We start from the raw sequence: 21,791 nt of genomic DNA, 5'->3' as shown, positions 1-21,791 counted from the left end.
ATGGCGGCTCTGCAGGAGCAGTTTGGTCAGCCTGAACTTCTGATACGCTACCTAGTATCACAAGTGAAAGGCATACCCAAGCTGCTTGCATCTGATGGTGGCAAGGAACTACATCAGTTAGCTTGTATGGTACGCAATTGTGTCCAGACCATAAAAATGTTAGATTCCGTAGAGTTCCTCGCCTCCCCAGAATTGTTTCATAGTGTGCTCCTTAAATTGACTCCACTGATGCGTGAGAAATGGGTTGACTATGCTTTCGCTCACGCCGACACTGGTTCTCGGTTTAAATTGGAACTACTTTCGAATTTTCTCACACATCAATCTCGAGTTCATTTAAGGTTTGGCATTATCGATGACACCCCGCGTCTTAAGCCTATAGATAAGGTTCGTTCGCATGTCACGACTAATGTTGGGTCTAATGGTGTCAACGATGATGTATGCTATGCTACTTCTTCGAGCTCAACAAGTTGCTATTCAAAGGGTAAAGTAGCGCCATCTAGCATTAGCTCTGAAAAGTCTCCCCCCATTGCAACTTGTCTATATTGTCAAAAAACAGGACACGAAATAGACAAGTGTGACCTGTTTAAAGTTCTTACTGTAAACGATAGATGGCATTGGGCTAAAAATAATAAAGTTTGCCAAAAATGTTTAAGACGCGGTGGGCATTTTTATAGGGGCTGCAAAGGCAGTTGCAAAATAATAGATTGCAAGAGTAGAAATTTTCATCACGAGTTGCTTCATAGACAATCTACTCGTACTAATTCTGTCCATTACAGTTCGACACCACCAGAAGATGAAGATAATGCAGTGGGAGAACTTACCTCGGTGACTGTGGCGCACGCTCATAGCTGTACTGCGAAGCTTCATGAGCCGCCATCTTTGCGGCATTCATTCCTGAAAATGATTCCTGTTACAGTGTCAGGACCAAAGGGTGAGATGGATATTTACGCCTTATTAGACGATGGATCCACTGTAACCCTAATTGATCAAAGTATAGCTGACACAGTAGGTACACAAGGACCGAAAGGATCGATCAGAGTGAATTGTATGGGAGGTCTCGTGAAAGATTCTGTAGTAACCTACATTGACATCACTATTAAGGGTAAGTATTCCGCAGAGACCTTTAAATTAGAACAGGTTCGCTCCATTCCTAATCTAGGTATAACATGCCAAACTGTCCGTACTGTTGACCTTGCAAAGTTCCCTCATCTTCAGGATCTGGTTAAAGAACTGTGTTACGAGGAAGCCAAGCCAATGTTAATAATTGGTATTGATAATTGGCATTTGTCATTACCGCTTGGTATCAGACGCGGTGCTCGTAACCAACCTGTGGCAATCCAAACTGCACTGGGGTGGACAGTCTTCGGAAGATTTCCGGGAAAGCTATCCGAGTTTGTTCATCACAGCTCAATTTCTGACCTGGAGTCGTTGATAAAAGAGCACTACCGTCTTGATTCAATAGGAGTTACAAAAAAAGATCTCCATAGCAAGAACGATGAGCGAGCTTTAGCAATCTTAGAGGAAACTACTCGGCGTCTTCCTTCAGGTAGGTTTGAAACCGGCTTGCTGTGGCGACCTGATATTGTTTCTGTTCCAAACAGCTATAAGTTAGCCCTGTCTAGATTCCTCAGCTTAGAGAGAAAATTTAAGAAAGACGAAAGTTATGCTGAGGCTTACCGAAATTACATTAATGCGATGCTACAGAAAGATTACGCAGAACGCTGCACAAATACGACTCCTGCAGGAAATTTATGGTACCTGCCTCACTTTGGTGTATATCATCCTCAAAAGAAAAAATTGAGGCTTGTCCATGATGCCGCAGCTAAAAGTTCCGGGGTCAGCCTAAACTCTCTTTTGCTCCCTGGTCCTGATCTCTTACAGCCTTTACTGGGAATTTTAATGCGTTTTAGGGAAGGCAAGATAGCTCTTAATGGAGATATTCGCGAAATGTTTCCACAGACTAAAATAAGAGAACAGGACAGAGATGCACAACGTTTTCTTTGGCGAACGAAGCCATCTTTACCTATAGAAGAGTATAGAATGTCTTCTATGATTTTCGGAGCTACCTCCAGTCCATGCACTGCCATTTTTCTAAAAAATAAAAATGCTTTGGAATATAGAACTAATTACCCTGAGGCGACAGAGGCTATTATCAGGGATCACTATATGGACGATTTTCTTGGAAGTGTAGACAATCTAGAAAATGCCGCTCGTCTGGCTGCAGATATCGTCACCGTGCATAAAGCGGCTTGCCTGGAGATGCGTTCGTGGGTATCTAATGACCCTAGAGCGCTCGCTCTATTAAGTCCGGACTTGAGGGCTGCCGACACTTCTGAGATAGGGCTCGGGCCAATGTCTCCCTTCCAGGTTAGAATCTTAGGAGTGGCATGGAATATCAAAGAAGACACTCTCAATTTTAGAAAGACCTCTGATCTTCCAACTAATTTAACAAAAAGGGTGGTCCTATCTCATCTCATGAAAGTTTATGATCCTCTTGGTTTTTTAATGCCTGCTGTTATCGCTGGTCGCATTCTCTTTCAAGAGACGTGGAGAATGGGAATTGGTTGGGACGAGGAACTTCCCGCTCTTGCGAAAGCAAAATGGCAGACTTGGTTTGCAAGCTTAGCAAAAATTTCAACAGAAGTCACAATACCGCGTTACTACCAAACCAAGCCTGCTATAGAAAGCCAACTTCACATTTTAGCAGACTCAAGTGAGTTAGCCTACGCCTGCGTAGCGTTTTGGCGTTTTATTCGGGAGGACGGGACGGTTCATCTCTCTCTCGTAGGTGGAAAGGCGCGCTTAGCTCCATTAAAACCGGTATCTATCCCACGGCTGGAGCTACAGGCGGCACTCATAGCTACTAGATTCGCAACATATATTTTGGAAGCACACCGTATCGTCACATCGAAAATTTTCTTTTGGACAGACTCTCTAACAGTTTTAAAATGGTTGCGTAGTGACGCGCGGACTTTTAAACCGTTTGTAGCTCACCGTGTTGGGGAGATATTGGAAACTACAGATGTAGCTGATTGGCACTATGTACCAACGGCACTGAATGTAGCGGACGATGCTACACGCGGGCAGTGTACTCTCTCTTCGACCTCCCGTTGGTACACTGGTCCAGATTTTCTTCATGGCCCTCCAGAACAATGGCCGCGCGAGCCAGCAATTGGTTCCCCACCGGTACTCGAGGAGTTAAAACCAGAGCATGCGCTAACATTTCTATTAACTGAAGAACCGACAGTTCCATCCCCGGTAATTGCAAATCCTAATCGTTTTGATCGATGGATTCGGTTAGTTAGGGCAACTGCTCGTGCACATCATTGTGCCAAGATCTTTCGGTCTTTATTAGAAAAACTTCCAAATTCAAAATCAAAAAAGGTCGCCTCCGAGGTTTCTTCTAAAATTATGAAACCCCTTTCGGCCAAGGAAATCTTGGAGGCTGAAAGGCACCTTCTTTTATATTCACAACTGAAGTCGTTCAATCACGAATTCTTACGTCTTACAGCAGGTCTTTCCTCAACTAATCAAGGAAAACTTAAAAACCTAACCTTGATGTTGGGAGAGGATGGTTTAATTCGCTTAAACGGAAGAATTCGGGCAATTTTAGATGCTCCCACGCAGGAAGTTAACCCAATTGTCTTGGACGGTCGACATTTAATAATACGACTATTTCTCGATTACTACCATCGAAAGTTTGGTCACAGTAACACTGAAACTGTCGTCAACTTCCTGCGTGGTAGATATTACATAATAGCACTACGCTCTAGTATTAGGTCTGTTGCTAAACGTTGCTGTTTTTGCAGAGTTAGAAAACTTCTCCCGTCTGTGCCACAATTTGGTGATCTACCCAGCGACAGGTTATCACATCATCAGCGCCCGTTCTCTTTCACCGGTCTTGATTATTTTGGTCCAGTGGAGGTTACTATTGGGCGCAGGCGGGAAAAACGCTGGGTAGCTTTATTTACGTGCCTCACCACCCGAGCTGTCCACCTGGAAATCGTGGCAAGCCTTTCAGCAGATGCCGCCATCATGGCTCTTAGAAGATTCATTGCCCGTCGAGGATGTCCTTCAAAAATTATCTCTGATAACGGTACGGCCTTTGTCGGTGCAGCGAATCAACTTGCTCAGGTGTTCGATTTTGCAGCCAATAACAAAATTGAGTGGACATTCATTTGCCCGGCGGCTCCATCAATGGGTGGTTCTTGGGAACGTCTAGTCAGATCTATCAAGAACGCCATTTCCGTAACCCTGCTGCAGCAGGCACCGAAGGAAGAAGTGTTGTCAACTTTACTACTGGAAGCAGAGGCCCTAGTAAACTCACGTCCACTTACGCACGTCCCTGTGGACCCTGAGACACTACAGGCTCTTACGCCGTTTCATTTTCTGTTGGGTACACCGTCAACTGAAGCCGTTCGCCCTTGCACCGATGCAGACTTGTACCGTCGCCTCAACCATAAAAGGGTTCTCAGATTGGCCGAGATTTTTTGGGCCAGATGGCTCCGAGAATACCTTCCGACGCTCATCCCCAGAAAAGCCGGGTTTACGCAATCTGCCGCTAATGTAGGCGATCCGGTACTAATAGCAGATCAAAATCTACCAAGAGGAACCTGGCCTAGAGACCGAATATCGAAGGTTTTCCCTGGCCCAGATGGAGTGGTTCGGGTGGTCGAAATTACTACCAATAAAGGGCTCTTAAAAAGACCCATCAGAAAAGTAGTGCCATTGCTTTTGTCGCCTCCTTAGATTGGTGCTCTGCACCGGGGCGTGCCATGTTGGCGACAGACCTCCTTTCATACAAGTTTACCTTTTTTAGATTTATATTTTTATATTATGAATATGTCTTTTGATACTTATTTTGTTTTTCTATTTGAGTGACATATTATTGTTATTTGTATGAAGTGTGTACGTCTAAGAAAATATATTGGTAAGCCTCTCTCTATATTATTATTTTATTATTGTCGCTGCCCTCCTCTCCTACCAGCGCCGTTTTCAATTTCCAAGGGATGAATATTTACGGCGCTTGATAATCTCCTGGTGTGGTGTTGCAGCGGCACCAGCCCTAATGGATGTACTTGAAAGATGAGACGGCGCTACCGTATCAACGTAGGTGAAATCCCAAACAAGCGGATACCCGTCTCAAGGTACTAAGAACATGCTGTCAAATTTCTTGCCGTCGTCACGTATCAAACTAAGAAGTTCTAGAATGACAGGTACGCCAACAATAACAAGGTCGATAATTCGACGGAGAATATCATTAATAGCTGAATGGCGCAGCACGCGCCATTCAGCTATTAATGAGCTATTATTATTATAATTTTTAAGGCAAGAGAGGCCATAGTGTCCTAAGGCACTAACGTTGTACTCACACCTGCAGAAGTAGGGAGCATTCGATTTGACTCCCAATCTGAGAGAGATTGAAAATCTAAACATTGCGTCATTCAATAATGTTCAGATATATCGGAATTGTGTGTAACCATAACTTATGTTAACTTTCACTACGTTTTTTGATGGAAAGACAAAAAAACGGCGTTCTTATTTCTTTTACCTCCTTTATTATTTAAATTATTTTATTGTACTTATTTATTGTAATAGGGTTTAAATATCAAGACTGTTAGAAAACATTACCCAAATTGGCAATGCTGTCAGTTAAGACCTAAAAACAAAAGACACACACATTCCTGTGGGTGTCGTAAAAGGCGAATAAAAAAACTTGTGTCGAATCAAGTCAAATATTAACTCAACTACTCAGGCTCAAGTCAGTATTTAATTATATATGCCTATGAAGAAAAAATATAGTAATTAGAGTTATTACTTTTAATGGTTTATCCTGGTCTTTTTCATAATAAAATTCTAACAGAGTTGTTATATTTATTATAAAATCATAAAGATTGAAGGCTGAATGAACTTGATTTCCTTTGTCTATCCTTTTCGAAACGCTTGAAAAGAGAGAAAAAATAAGTTTGACTTTGACGTTTGTTTGTATTCTATAGTTTTACTTTTATTATTGATTTTAAAATTTGTATTGTTTTGCCTTAACATACATATAATAAAACTATAGTTTTAGCTACCAAAGTACCAAATAATTATTTCAGTAATCCATACGAATCCATTTATTATTGCTGATACTTTATGAATATATAGCGAATTGTATATATTCGACTTAACCACTGAGCAGATGTATTATTAGTGAACTATTAGCCATTTATAATAATAAATAATGGATTACGATTATCTTATAAAACTTTTATGTGTTGGTGATTCTGGTGTAGGAAAAACCAGTTTCCTTTACAAGTACACGGATGGAGTATTTCACACTCAGTTTATTTCTACAGTTGGAATTGATTTTAGAGAAAAAACCGTGGTAAGAGCCTCTTAGAAACCAAAGTTTATACACAAATATGTTTTATAAGATTTATTTAAACCAATGCCATAAATTATCCAGATTGATGTTTTCACTGTGGCTCAACACAGTTACTGTAATTTGTCACCTTAATGTCTTTATTATTTTGTCTGTGTGACTTAATGACATTAAATATACTCAAAATTTGTGTTTCATATTAAATTAAAAATAATTTCTTATTTTAGATCTATCAACAAAATGGAAGACAACACAGAATACATTTGCAACTGTGGGATACAGCAGGACAAGAACGGTTATATCATATTATTTTTTAATTTTTGAAAATTCAAATAATATAAAATTACATTGAGATGTTATAACTTTATAATTACAGATTCCGAAGTTTAACTACAGCTTTTTATAGAGATGCAATGGGTTTCCTTTTGCTTTTTGACCTCACCAATGAAGCATCATTTCTTGAAGTTAGAAATTGGATTGAACAGCTTAAGGTTAGAATAGAACAATAATTATTACAATGGAAACAATTAAAATCATTATATACTTATACTTTCACAAGATTATTTGATCTTAATGAATGTTTTTAATGCTAATTGTTCACATGGATAAAAAAAGAATAAGAAAATTATGAAATAATAGTAGTTGATTTTTAAATCATAATATTTAATAATGGATTTGATTTTGCTGTGCTATATCTCTAGAACTATAGGTCTATAAAATTAATCGTACACAATAATAACTACATAATTATATAAATCTATAAAGTTAAAATAATAAGTTAAGATGTATACCTTAACATATAAATTCCTTTTTATTATTTTGTGAAATTACTATTAAATAGACAATAATAAACTTCATCTATAATAATCTTGACTTAAATATATTAGAGATTTAGTTTATTTATATTGAGAATAAAGATTCTATCATATTATCAAATTGAAATTTGAATTTTAGAGATAAATTTAAAGAAATGGTGTCCTAGAATTGCCCTAAATGTAAGAATATTTATTTAGGAGATAATAAATATACATTTTATTTATTCAGTAGCCTTTACCTATTGATATTACAATTGCACAAAAATTAAAATATTACATTATTGACAATTCGATACATTCAATTATATTATTAATTAATGCATTAACAATATTATATTATATGTAATAAAATTTCAATGATTCATGCTTTTATTATTTGTTCTGTCAGTATGTCTTGTACCATAGGCCTCTTCCAACCTTTCTCTTTCTCCAAACATACATTACTTAATCATAAATCTCAAAATTTTCCAGACTCACAGTTTAACTGATGACCCTGATATTGTCCTGTGTGGTCACAAATGTGATCTTCAAGAAAAGCGACTAGTAAATCAGAATAGAGCAAGGGAATTTGCCAAAAATTATAATTTGCCCTATTTGGAGACAAGTGCCAAAAGTGGACAGAACATAGACCGTGCTATAGAAATACTGCTGGACAAAGTTATGTTCAGGTATGTAATAAATATTACTTAAACAAAAATTTTTTTCTAAATATTTTTGTATAGTAACATGCCATATGACCACACCATTCTAGTAAGCAAGATACTTGCTTACTATTACCATGTTAGTGTGGTTGATGTGTTATTTTGAATTTTCACTAGTGTATTGTGCTATGTTTACTTATGAGGATGAAAAATGATGTTAACAAATTATTATGGTAAACATATATTTTATCTATGTCACTCCTTAGAACTGACTCATACTTTTTACATGAGAATTAGTGCTGTTATGACAGTACTGTATTTAATTTTATTTTTCCAATGGCAGTAGCAGATCAGTATCAGCGTAGATCAATATCCATAGAGTTTGAAGGCAGTAACTGACCTAATTGATTTACGTTGTCATCATACCCAAACTAATTCGAAATAAAGACTACATAATGTTTAACATTAATTAATATTTACTTAAGGGCATCACAGAAAGCATTGCTATAACTTTTTAATTTTTTTTTCATTTTACAGAATGGAAACATCTGTGGAGTATGCAATGCTTTGTGCATCGGGACGACGTCGTCAATCGTTGCAGAAACTACAGGCAAAACAAGACAGGAAACTTTGTACTTGCTAGTATTACCTATATAACTGTGATTTATATTTTCTAATATTCTATTTTTTGTGTATCTGATCTCAGTATAAATTTTCGATAGTTATAAATTAAGTAAGTTTAAAGAGCTATTTCACAGTTTGGTAATAAACATCCCCATGGTCCATGTGATTTACAGATAATATATAAATTTATTTAAAAAATAAAGGTAACAAATACCTATAAGATAGATGTTGTTTACCTTTTGAATTCGTAAATAAGTGCACAATTCAGTCTGTTCATTTTCATAAGAGATTTTTTAAGAGCAGTTTTATACTGTTAATTATTACGTAACTATTCAATTATTGTTCAAGAAAATATACCTTAAAAAAATATCTTAACTTAGAAGCTACAAACCATATTATTGGCAACAATTGAACTAAAATAAAATCGATTTTGTAATTTCAGTCGTAGAATAATTAGTTTGACTGGTATTGAAGTGTTACCTTTGTACGGTACTCTAAATTATATACCAACGATTAGTATTATGAGCTTCGTAGTATACGTTATTAAGTAAGCAGTCAGGGAGTTTATCAGAAAGCAGTGAAACTAGTTTTAACATTATAAGTTTAATAAATATGGAATTTGGAACCAAATTAACCCACACAGGGCGACACTATAAGAGACTGATATTTAATTTCATTATGTTTACATTGCTCATTGATTTTTGTTTTACGTTTGCCTGTATTAACGGATGAATGGGTCAACTAATTTGTTAATCTAGTCAAAAAAATATTTTGTTTATTAAAAAAAATATATAGATATTTTTGTTTGGTATATTATTGACAGTGATACAAATATGCGTGGTTTATGGTTAGGCGAAGTTTAGCGCGGAGTTTAGATTAGGGTACAAGGTTGATAATGGATTAAGGAAATGGATTATATTTTTCTTATGGTTAGATTATTATCACAAGTGTTTAATTAAATTTGTACAGTCGTGTTATCAAAACAGAAGTGTATTAGTTTTAAGTTTCATTCTTAAACAATTTAAAAAGTAATCTAGTCAATTGCGTAATCAATGTTGGACAGTGATAAGAAAGTTTCCCGCTTCTAAAGTTTGTAATGAAGCACCCAAAATTTGTCAGCTCTCTTATAAACGCACCACATTACACAATTTATTCACGTCACAGTCATTTAATATCTGTCACGTACGCTTTTTGTACTGTGATTACTGCCTTACTAATCTATTAGGCAATGCGGAGTTCTTTGTTTCTTCCGCGGGTTTATATGATAAAAATATCTGTTCCTTACCTAAAGTACAGGGTACATAATTCTAGTCATGTGATGAGATTAGTTATTGAGTTTATATTTTTGCTAATTGATTTATACCTTTCGATTTCAAAGTAAGTTTTTGTATTAACGTCTTCAAAGTTAAATAATTTTTTTTTCCGGCTGGAAAATAGAATCGGCCTATCCTATTCATAGCCGGTAAGTCTATTTTAATGTAATGTGGAAAATAAAATGCGATTAAAATAAAAATATGACTTTTTACTATATTGTGATGTTTTAATTGTGTATTTTGTATTTCAAATGCAAAGATTCTAATGGTACGAGCTTTTCAAGTAGTAGTTTACATCTTGAGGTCGTTAACAGTCTTATTCTTATTTTAATCGCATTTTAGAAATTGATTGCAACTAATCAAGGCCCCCATATACGTATTAAACAAAATTAATATTGTTAGGTAAATACAAAGTGTACATATTATATAAAAAATACACTTTAAACATCGGTAATGGCAACATTCAACAACAACATAACGAGTTACAAAGGCATAACATATTAATCCTAAGAAAAGGCAACACTTAAGAGGTACTATAAATGACAGTGTATTCAATAACGTTTGTTGCTTTCTAAAAACACTATCTCGTTATTGAAATGAAAAGGACTACGTCAACTATTTTATTAATATAAATTTAATTTTTCTTAAATATTTTCCATATACAGTTATAAGTGAGATCAGTAATGTAAGCTTCTAAATGAGGAATAAGAGCGCTTGCCGTAAGAATAGCAACATCTGCATCACGTGTATAATTTAGAGTTAATTGGCTCAACATCAATACTCGTACAATTTCAAGTACAGAACTATATCTTCGTTTCAGTGCTTTGATCGAACATGTTATATATATACTAACAAATGTACGAAAAAGAAAAATGCATCTATTCGTCAGAATTAGGCCAAACATTTTATTAGTCAAAATTTGTAATATAAGGTTCAAAATTACTATAAACTATAGCTGTATGAAGTTATCGCAAGTATTATATAATCAGGTATGTGTGTGTGTGTGTATTCACTGTGCACAAAAAATATTTCTATATTTTATTAACGTAGTATGTGTGACTATTGCAAATAAGTAATTATAGAGTATATTTATTACAAATTATATAATAATTTATTTTAGTTGATTACCTAAAAGAAATTTTGCCTTTTACCTCCTTCTGCCAAATTGTTACGATATTAATATTTATGTTATAAGACTATTTGTAATAATGACCCGTAAAAGTGAGATTTTTACATAGACTAAATAAATATACCATGACTTTACAAGACGTCTGTTGACGAACAGCGAAATCTTTACCTACATAGACGTATCTCTTAAAGATTATGGCTTGAGTTAGGAGTTGCTAGCTATGCTATTATTAAAGATAGTTATTATTCTTAAAATCCGTATGATGAAATATTTTTTTTTTATTTATGCATATTTTTAATTAAGGTGGTTAATCACTAAGCAAAATTGGACACGAAATATTAAATGGTCCTGCAATCAAGGCTTGTGGTTTTTGGAAAATAATCAATTTGTTATTAAAGATAATTTGCAACGAAATTTTTGAATAAGTGATTGGATTTTTTTTTTCGATATAGTTTAGATTCTTCTTTTCTTGTACAACTTTGTAAAAAACACATGGCAACATACACGTATGTGTACCTTTCTAGTGAGAAACATTACCATGGTGTGATCTATAATTCATTCAGAAAAGATCGCGTATCGTCTGTCATTTCACATTCATACATACCTAATAATAAAAACCACAAGTCTCGATTCTAGCGCTTTTTAGTATTTTGAATCCAATTTCGTTTAGTGATCAACTAACTTAATACCACCATCATTCCTATTCTTATTTGTAATTAGTAAATACTAATAAAAAGAGTAAGTTAATCGCTACATGTATTGAGCTTTAAGGAAAGGAACTTGACATACTTTAGTAAACAGTCTTGAATATCTTTTTTTTAAAATTGCTTTTATAAATAAGACACAAAATGATCCAACTGATTAAATATTGTGTTAATTTATCATTATGAATTATTGACTAACATTATTCTTACTACTTATTTATTTTATATATTCTTTGTATGTTTAATTTTTTATGAATTAATAATGATTAAGTTATAATAAGTACTATACAAGATTGTTTACTAAATTACCAAGTATAAAAAAAGCCTTGAATGTAAATATGCGTGGTTTATAATAAAGTGTATATACCGATAAAAACCGGCTTTGGTATCGAAAATAAATTGATCTCAAATTAATATTGAATTTCTAGTCTAAATCTTTGTGCCTGATTGCTTATATCACGTTTGGCTATATAAGAAATGATTCCGTATTAGTTTATATTGGATTGATTTTTATTAGATATAATTAAAACCCTTCTTATTTTTTACAAAATGTTTATATTAACATATACTGCGAATATATTATATCACATACGTGACGTATTATGTTACATATAATTTTAATCATAGATATGTAGGTATTTAGATATCTATGATTTTAATTAAATTATAAACAAATTCAATAAGACTAAACATTGAATGTAGGAATATAAAATACAAAAGGGAAAGTAGAAACCAAAATGGAGAATACGATACAAAATAGCAAAGTATAAATTTATTTATTATGAATTATATTTTCTAAATAATTTTTAACTTTTTATAAAATACAATTTAATTTTAGGTAATAATTTTATACACCTACTTACCTAATTTTATACTTGGGTGGATAAAAATCCACTGTAGCCCACTGCTCAATATTTTTTTATGAAATATTCGTTTTCTGAACGTTTTGTTCATATTTTTACTTTCTATATAAGTATTTTAAACAAAGAAACTTATTATTATGTAATATTTTCATATAAACTTTAATACATTTTCATATTAATATACAGTAAATTTTAACTTTTAAAAAATGTCATATCATTCCAAGTGCCCCTGGATTCCCGTTTATAAAAGTGTTATCGTAGCTTTGTTGCATTTACATTATACAAAAATATTAAACTAATAAAAGTAAGTATATATATTCATGAAACTGAATAACTGCACAAAGAATTCGTGCTGATTTTTCGAAAATTTCTTTTTATATTTCATGCTCACTTAACGTGTGATCGCAGCGTGGCTTATATGTAAATTTAAAAAACTGTGAAACTAGTACATTTGTTCTCGCTTGTCTATAAAGATTATTTTCGAAAATGTTTAATGTTTTTGGAAAAAGTTATTCGGTTTAACAAATACTATCATTGTGTTTTGGATTATTGTATCCTTTCAATTATACTGTGTAATATAAAAAATGGTAATCATATTTAAGAAATTTTATATTAACTTTAAGATTGATTCCAATTGTCTATAAAAATGGGATAAACACAATTTTTATCTCTTTGTATATTAACAATATTTTTAAAAGTAAATATTGATAAAATTTTTTAATTATAATCAATATAAACATTGTTATAATAGGTACAGATTTAGACCATAAACAAAAAATCTGTATGTTTATAAACGTCATTTGCTAGAGAAACTTCTTATGACGATAACAATATGAATTAATTGCATTGTATGTATTTTTATCTGAGCCTACTGTACCTAAGTAAATAAGAATTAAAAATTTTGTGATAATTTGGCTTAAAAATAAAATATTTATGAAGGTAATACCTAATCTATTTAAATTAAAAGGTAGACATTTAAAACGTTATCATTGACCAAACTGCCATTTATATATGAAGTGTGTCAATTTGTGAACAATTATATGTGAAAGTATTCTGTGCATTAAAGTGGAATTATAAGAATTTAAATTATTTAAATGTTTTACATTCCATCTATTTACCTAGTTAGATAGGCAGATTGATAGAGAGATTGCACGGAGATTATTTTTTCTCTCATAGTTTGAAATTTAACGAGCATATTCTAAATACACACGTGCTTGTATATAGATGTTCATTAAATTAGGCACGCACATAAACAACAGTCTGTAACAGTTTCTCGGTCCATCTGTCAAGTGGTGGCTGTGGATGGGCTAAACAGAAATACGCTGCATGGGTCAACCTTCGTCCGGATAGATCGTTGGTCTCCGCAAGACAATTGGAAGTAGATAACTGGATACTAAAAGATCAGGAATGTATCAGGTATAATTTGAGTGTTACGAGTTGAAATTGAGTTTTCATTTGAAAACACTCCAACAAGTAATAGAAAAATATTCGTAAATATGTAACAACTGGGATAATTTATCCATATTGTTGAGAAATATTGAGAAATATTTAGATTATGCCCGAAAACCCTTTTCTTGACTGTTGGCATTGATTGATCGTCTCTGACTTTTTTTTAGGTTGCCCACTAATTCGCGTCTGCTAACCCCACGAAAACTGAAATTTTAATTTTACGCCAACACGGTCCCTGGTTACCGGTCTGATGTTACCTACCTGTCATAATAATTTTTTTAATTTTATCCGACTGCCAAAGAAAGAAAGGTAATATTGTTTTTGTATATAGATATTTATACATTCACTTATACATATACTTAAATTAGGTGGCGTTTAAGATGATACACAATACCTATATCGCTATTATATATATTTACTAATATACATGTCGTAAGTTATTGCCTACTGGTGTACGCATGAATTTTAAAATTATGAAAATCAATGAAAAATACCTCTTCTAAATGATGTATCAAGATGAAGCATTAGCAGATTTTAAGTTAGACTTTCAGGAACAAGTATAAAAATCGCATTCAATTGGTGCAGTAATTTTTGTGTGATGCTGAAAGAAATAGGCAAAATATTTGAAAAAAAAAAAAAATGTTTGGCGTATATTGGTCTTATTAAGATCCTTTAACATCTCTCATGTACAGACATCGTCTAGTTACAATTTTCTTATATTAGATAATATATATTATTTATAATACTCTATTTTTGATAGCGTTCAACATATTGCAATATATGGCATTGGTGATATTTGTTACTAGTTGTTTGCTAAGTATAAAATATCCAGTATGTTAAGTTAGGACATAAACTACCTGTGTATCAAATACAATTGAAAACCGGTCGGCTGTTTAATCGATTGAGTAACAAACATTCAAATATATTTATTTACAAATTTTCACATTTATAGTATTAGTAGGATTATTAAATATCAGACCAGTTTTAATTTTATTTATCTTTCTATTTGTTTATTAATAAATTTATGTAGTAATTTACACTATAAAAGGCAAATTTATTACTGTATAACAGTCATGTCAACCATAGATAAAATTACAGTAAATACCTATAACTGGTATACTTATTAGAACTACGATTAATTATTATTTAGGATCGTTTTTGCTTTCTATACATTTTTATTTAAATATATCCAAATGATGTCTAAATATTTTAGATCAGTATCATATGAATGCTATTGACATTTACGGGAATGCGAAATACATAGTTGAAATAGCAGCCACGAGTAGAATATTAGAGCTTCCGCAGATGATTATTCTCAGTGTTCTTTCAACTATGTAGGGACTAACAAATGCGATTATTGCAACAAGGAAGAATTGAATTTGAATTATTATTATTTCAGTCGTTAACTGCTTACTGCAGTGGACATTAGCTTTCTCTATAAGGGTAGTTAATTTTTAATAGATGAATATAAAATGGCAACTCTGCGCTTGCCGTATACTCTGGCAGGGGTACTGGTGAGGAATCACAGATGAGAATGAAGCCAGGTCAGTTAGCCCATCATGACAAATTCGTCAAGTATTAACTACGTTGGTTTTCAGGAGAATCGCATGGAGGTTGACGTCATAGCGTACATTGCTAGCAATGGAGCCTCTAGTCCCCATTACTAACAATCCCTGCTTCTTCCAGGATATTTATATTAGCCTATTCGATTTTTTTCTTATTTTGCTGATATGTTGTGCATTGTTCTCGTAGATCGCCTGTCGCAAAATTCTGGGAATGAAAATGTGATATATTGTATTCTTACTTTACCTATTACATATATTTTTTTCTTATGATATTTGATAGAAAATGACAAAGTTATAAAAATATACTTACTAGTTTTTATCGCGAATTCGTCTGTATGAACGGGATGTGTTGATTGATTGGGTTAAACTTGTGCCTGACATGATTTTATTTAGATTACAGAAAACACTGTTATGCTCATGGTATACTTCATGCAGCATGTAACCATTCCCGAGAACTCAGTTATTATGCCTCCGTACTCTGCAATTTTATTACTATGTTTCACCCTTCACAACCATTTAACGCCTCGGTATCAGATCAACATCCCAATCGTAATTAGCCAATGACTAGAGGGAAGGTGATGTGCTATGAATTACAATTAATCTTTGATCCACAGTTAGTCGTTAAGAAGATCCACAGTTAGTAGTGAGTGTAAGCTCTTCGGGACGAATAGTGTGATACGAATAATAGACTTTCTAAGGATGATGTACCACCTTACATGCAAATTGTTTAACAGTTAGGTAAATCATATAGAAATCTAATTATATAATTATTTAATAATTATATATTTAATTTATATAATTATTCCCAGGACGAAAGCATATGCTTTCGTCCTGGAAAGTAAAGATATTGAGAACTCTTTAATCACGGGCAGTTAGCTGACAATGTTTCAAATAATTATTTCGCATAAAGATTTATTTTTCAATTATAGTTTTTTATTACATAGTTGTCTATTTTTATATTGTTTGTATATCCCGGCTAATTTCGATATAATATTAAACAATATATTATTCTTATAAGAAATGTCAGTATATTTAATAATAAATTATGCCTATATACCATATTTCCGCCTCTATCCGAATCAGTTTAGGTCTAGGTCTTTTGCGCTTTTGGTACGTAGGGATCTAAGATGACAAAAATCTACCTAATATTGTTATACAAACAAAGTATCTCTGTTAATATTAATACTCAATTAACTTAATTATGTATTTCATAATTTTATACAGCGAATATACTTAGGTATGTATCTATATGGTATTTGAAACTAGATACGAGGGGTGAGTTCACAAACTCTGCAATCTCTCTGCCCCCTCTTTACACACGTGATGCGCACGGGTGCAGCATTTATAAATCCATTCAATCTATTTTAATCTCAATTGCTTAGTAATAAAGTTGCAAGTTACTTCACATGTTACTGATAAGCTACATTAGGGTACGGATATCCTTTCCAGATGGACTCTGTTGTCAGGAAGTAGTGTCCAAATTGGCCCGATCCGAGAATCGCATCGTTGAACCCCATAGCGCAGTCGCGGAAGCTCCATACGTCACATTGAAGTTAATCTTGGGCCTACAAAGCTTCGCTTTTGTATCGCTTCAATTGCAGGCTATAAAATTCCCTGTCTCGCAATTTTCTTACAAACAAACATACTAGTTACTGTGACTAATTTCTGAATACTTTTAGTGTTAAAGTAGTATGATATGCACGTAGTATATACTTACAGCGCAACATAAAATTTACGTTTGGAAGCGATATTATAGCGACATGATAAAGACTGCAGTGGTGTAGTAGCAGCAATCGTACGTGGCTATCTTCATCCCAATTGCCAGTTTGTTTATGTATTGAAAGACAACAGATTGGTAGATTGGTGCACCCGGCTTCTGCGAGCTCCGTAATTGAAGCTCGCGTGTTTTTAGTAAGACGCGAGTCTTGAATGAAGCCGCAAAATTGTTGCTTTCATTCCAACGTGCTTGTGTTTGACTAGATTGGCGTGTGAACGAACGAGTGGTCGCTTCGTCTGGTGCAAGTGCAGTGTTGACGTTTCGTGTTATCACGGACAAGTGGTGACTATAAATAAGGAGATTCTTATTCAGGATAAAACAATAATGCCGGTAAGGAAGTAATACAATATTTATATTAAAGAGTATAATCGTGAGTCAGTCTTAAATAAAGGAAAAATATAGTATACTGCTAGGTATGTTTTTTCTTATAATTTAGCCTAGGACTATAAATGGTACGTACCGATATATATGTAGGTAGTTGTGGCATACAAAACAATTATGAATATTTAAATCGTTGATTTCTGAATAAATTTTATTTATCTTTATTTAGGAATCACAAAAATTTTGATGATAAAATAATCGATATATATATAAATAATATAAACGATAAAATCTGAAGTTGTCTCGTTTTAGATAACATTAACACAAGCAAAAAAATTTTACAATATTTGAATGTATCATATGTGAGATAAATAATATAGATTGTATCTACATGAATCCCTTGACAAAGTAATATTTACTTTATAATAAGATTAGGAACATTAATTTTGACAAAATTATATTTTAGTAATTATCGACTTTAAAAAGAGTAGAAATTAAGATGTATTTCTTAAATTAATACTTAATACATATACGACCGTTATCGACTAATAATAATCGATAAAAACATCAATTAATATAGATTCGGTAATTTTTTTTTTATTTCACGAAAAAATTGCGATTTCTTTCGAGAACCGCATCGAATAGACGAGTAAAATAATTATCGTTTTCTTTATGCTTCCCTGACAGTCAGTCTAGTCAAGTTTTATATCTAATTTTAAACTGATCATACAGTATATAATTAATTGTACATATCTAAAGTGCTTTTTTATTTACAACGGAAACAATCATAGTGATTATAAATAGTAATGATAGTGATTGTAAATATAATATGTATATATAATGTAATAATCGCTTAATTTGCTGCCTCCGACATTTCACGCACATTTTTATTATATATATAGATATTATAATCAGGATACAGTTTCCCCTTTATTTTACAAAACGAATTCAGTATCCGCAGATAATAGACCAAATGTTGCAATGGCACAATAATAGTGTAATAGTGTTCAATTCTGTTACCCCAATTAATTTTAATTAATCTTAATTATTCGCTAATTTCCAGCGCTGTAACCATTGCCAATTGTATCTACCTACACCATAACAATTACGTATGTTTCCATTACGACTTGTAATAACTATTTATTTTGAACATTTTTACCAGATAAACTTTATTTTTGTTTTAATTATGCTCACGACTTCGTCTGTAGGAGTAGGATAAAAGTAGCCTATGAATGTTCTTTCCTTTCTAAATATTTAATTAGAACATTTATAATGTATTATGTCGTTATAATTCGTACAAATAAGTACACTTTTTACATTTATAGTAGCTGAGGAAAAGTTTATATTTTATTAACAACAAGAATTAATTGTTAAATTAATCCATATTACTACTTTTGAATTTACAGTTAAAAAAATAACTATTTGAGATAACCAATAAAAATGATGTAGTTAAAAAGATTGTTCGTCGAAAACATAGTGACTGTAAACGAGATATAATTAACATGAGGCCAGCATGCGAGTATACTCTATCGATTGCAAAAATTATTTTCAAAAATTGGTAAGTATAGAATTGGCGATAATATCAAGTAATATATGCAACAAATAAAATTGGATCGAGAACATATTCACTTTGAAAATATGATTAAAAAGGGACAGAGTAAACAAGTGGAACAAGTTTCATGAAAAACACACGAGCCAGAGTATATTTTGTTCAAATAGCATGAAGTAAAGTAGAGGATTTACACAAAAATGCATACGAATTGTTTCAGTACAGTACAGTGTACTTGGGCACCTTTGTCCCTCTCATGTTTCTACCGTTAAGCATCTGTGCTTGTATGTCTATGTTCCAGTTTGAAGGGTGCATACTCCAGTGTAATTACAGGGTACGGAATGGAGTAGTGATGTACGGAGTCGGCCTTTTTTAGTATTCGAAAAGAATCGACTCTTGAATTTGAGGATTCCGATATCTACTCTAGTACTTGTACAGGTATTGGAATACATAATGACACGCACGTACTTTTTAATTTTATTACTAAAGTTTAGTTTGATGAAGGTATTAAATGGTCAGTAATATATTTTTTTTATTTAGTATTATTATATTAAGAAAAATATTAATAAAATTATCAATGTACAATGGGTAGCAGTGTCATCCTAAAAACATCTTTAAAGCCTAACTTTGCTACCTGAGTACTGAATATCTATTAGATATACGACTTTATACTCGAGTTAGATTAATTCGCCACATCTCTAGAACAGAGGCATAATTAAATTTTATCCTCAGAAATGGCAACGCACCCCTCATGCATCATGGATTATCATAGTGTATTTTGTGACGTCCACGATGCTGTTAATATTTATAGGTGACATTAACCATTTTCCATCAGGTGGGTTGTCAGCATGTTTACCATTTCACATTGCGTAATAAAGAGAAGTTTTTTGAATGGTTTAAAGAAGAAATTCTTAAAATGGATTACAATTAATTTTCAAAGTATATTTATCCATAGGTATCAAAATAATAAAATCTATTCTTATGCTTATGAATGGAAAGAAAACTTAGAGGCTGTTCACGCCGGAATTATTGATGAGGGCTGAGTAACTTTACTCTGGTTAACATACCACAATCAATCTTTCGCAAACGGGCTGCAAACGTGCCAACTAGCACAAGGGTATGTTAGTAGGTATGTATCGCTAAACACATTGGGGGTCTTCTACTTATACTTACTAATGCATATTATGAAATTGAGTTAGTGTTGTTTGTTTATTTATTTACTAGTTTACGCCCGAGCCTTCTTTAGCGTAGTCTTTGGAAGTATTTAGGTAACTATAAAAACGATATCTATACTAATTAAATAGACCACTTAAATAGAAACCGTACCTAATTTCGTGCAGTGGTTTTGCATGATGCTGAAACAGACATATAGAAAGACAGATAAATGTTCTAAAACTTATTATTTTGATATCTATTGTTCTTACGAGTATTAAGATCCATGATAACAAATTTTCTTAAATATCTTCTATGTACAGACGTCGTCTAGTTAAAATCTTATATATATATATTTATCGGTATCTTAAAAATAATAATCGTCTAAAACTAGTATCATGAAATTTATAAATAAAAGAATTAAATTCTTTCTCAAACATTTAATAATAGTTACCTGGTCCATTTATATTTTTATCAACAGCTATTTGCCTCATTTGGAAATATAATTTGTATAAAAATGTATACATCTATTATTTCAATCAGTTTAATAATAAATGAAGATTGACAAACTGCCATGTCTGTTATAGAAATAATACATATATTGTATATAATACATATATAATAGTAAACATACATATGCCTACTCTTATATTTATGTTCATTATTACAATTTGCCCACAAATTTCTAACATATGGCTGTTTATTTCTTCTTTGAAGTAAACGTTAATAAATGGCCCTACAATAAAATACATATTTATGTAGTAACACAAACTGTTATACGTATCTTCGCGTACAAATATTTTTATTATTGCTTATGTTCTCCATGTCAAATTCATACATTAATTTACTGTAATATTTTTTTTCTATGCTGGTACGACAAACTGAATCCATAGCCACGTAACGGAAAGTGATTGCTTACATGATTATAGGTTCACTGTTTTATGAATACTCTTCTTGAATATATAGAATATGCAACCAAATGTAGTCTATATAGGTTATAAAATTCAAAGCAAGAAAATTATTATGTATTATATATTAAGCAGGTACTAAAATACTTATGTGTATAACTATTTATAATTTAAAATTCACTTTCAACAATGCTGTCTCTGTATCAGAGATCGGTAGTAGTAGCAAATATTACACAGTCTACTGGGGGCAAGTGTAAAAACCGACACTGACTCTTATCTCTCTATCAGGTAGGGTAAAATTTTCTTCTTCTAAGGGCAAAAATATGTGGATAATCATATAAGTCACCTTTTGGATGCACAGTAGGTAGATATTATTAAAGGGCTACATGTATGAATTTACAGGGTACAGAGGAATAACACCTGAGTCCTCAGGAATGGCAACGCATGGGAAGTATCATGGGCGAAACAGTATACTCTGTTATGTCCATGGTACTGTTTATGTCTACAGACGACGGTTACCACTTTCCAGCAGGTGGGCTGTCAGCTTGTTTGCCATTTTAAGTTGCATAAAAAATATATTATTGAACAAGATGAAATCGAAAACGTTAGCCATAAAT

The 21,791-nt window shown here is 32.7% G+C and overlaps 2 protein-coding genes across 2 annotated transcripts; both read left to right on the top strand.

The window, feature by feature from the left end:
* LOC128200307 (uncharacterized) lies at positions 1-4,749 on the top strand. Its single transcript, XM_052893372.1, has one exon. The coding sequence runs from the start codon at positions 1-3 to the stop codon at positions 4,747-4,749; it is 4,749 nt and encodes a 1,582-aa protein (XP_052749332.1).
* Positions 4,750-5,992: 1,243 nt separating this feature from the next.
* On the top strand, positions 5,993-12,011 carry LOC113515571 (ras-related protein Rab-27A). The gene is made up of 5 exons (XM_026899830.3): positions 5,993-6,367; positions 6,592-6,659; positions 6,741-6,855; positions 7,651-7,847; positions 8,358-12,011. Exons 1-5 carry the CDS (start codon positions 6,224-6,226, stop codon positions 8,461-8,463), a joined length of 630 nt encoding a protein of 209 aa, XP_026755631.1. The 5' UTR covers positions 5,993-6,223; the 3' UTR covers positions 8,464-12,011.
* Positions 12,012-21,791: the final 9,780 nt, after the last annotated feature.

This window comes from Galleria mellonella, unplaced genomic scaffold (assembly GCF_026898425.1).
Source record: "Galleria mellonella isolate WM207_F2 unplaced genomic scaffold, CSIRO_AGI_GalMel_v1 utg173, whole genome shotgun sequence".
NCBI classification, from domain to species: domain Eukaryota; kingdom Metazoa; phylum Arthropoda; class Insecta; order Lepidoptera; family Pyralidae; genus Galleria; species Galleria mellonella.
This window is presented reverse-complemented; position numbering and strand designations above follow the sequence as displayed.

What these genes read in the sequence shown, in the direction of transcription:
- LOC128200307 (XM_052893372.1), top strand. Translation starts at nt 1, where the DNA reads ATGGCGGCTCTGCAGGAGCAGTTTGGTCAGCCTGAACTTCTGATACGC.
- LOC113515571 (XM_026899830.3), top strand. Translation starts at nt 6,224, where the DNA reads ATGGATTACGATTATCTTATAAAACTTTTATGTGTTGGTGATTCTGGT. An exon ending in ATTGGATTGAACAGCTTAAG is followed by an intron (nt 6,856 to 7,650) that starts GTTAGAATAGAA and finishes AAAATTTTCCAG; the next exon opens with ACTCACAGTTTAACTGATGA. An exon ending in CTGGACAAAGTTATGTTCAG is followed by an intron (nt 7,848 to 8,357) that starts GTATGTAATAAA and finishes TTCATTTTACAG; the next exon opens with AATGGAAACATCTGTGGAGT.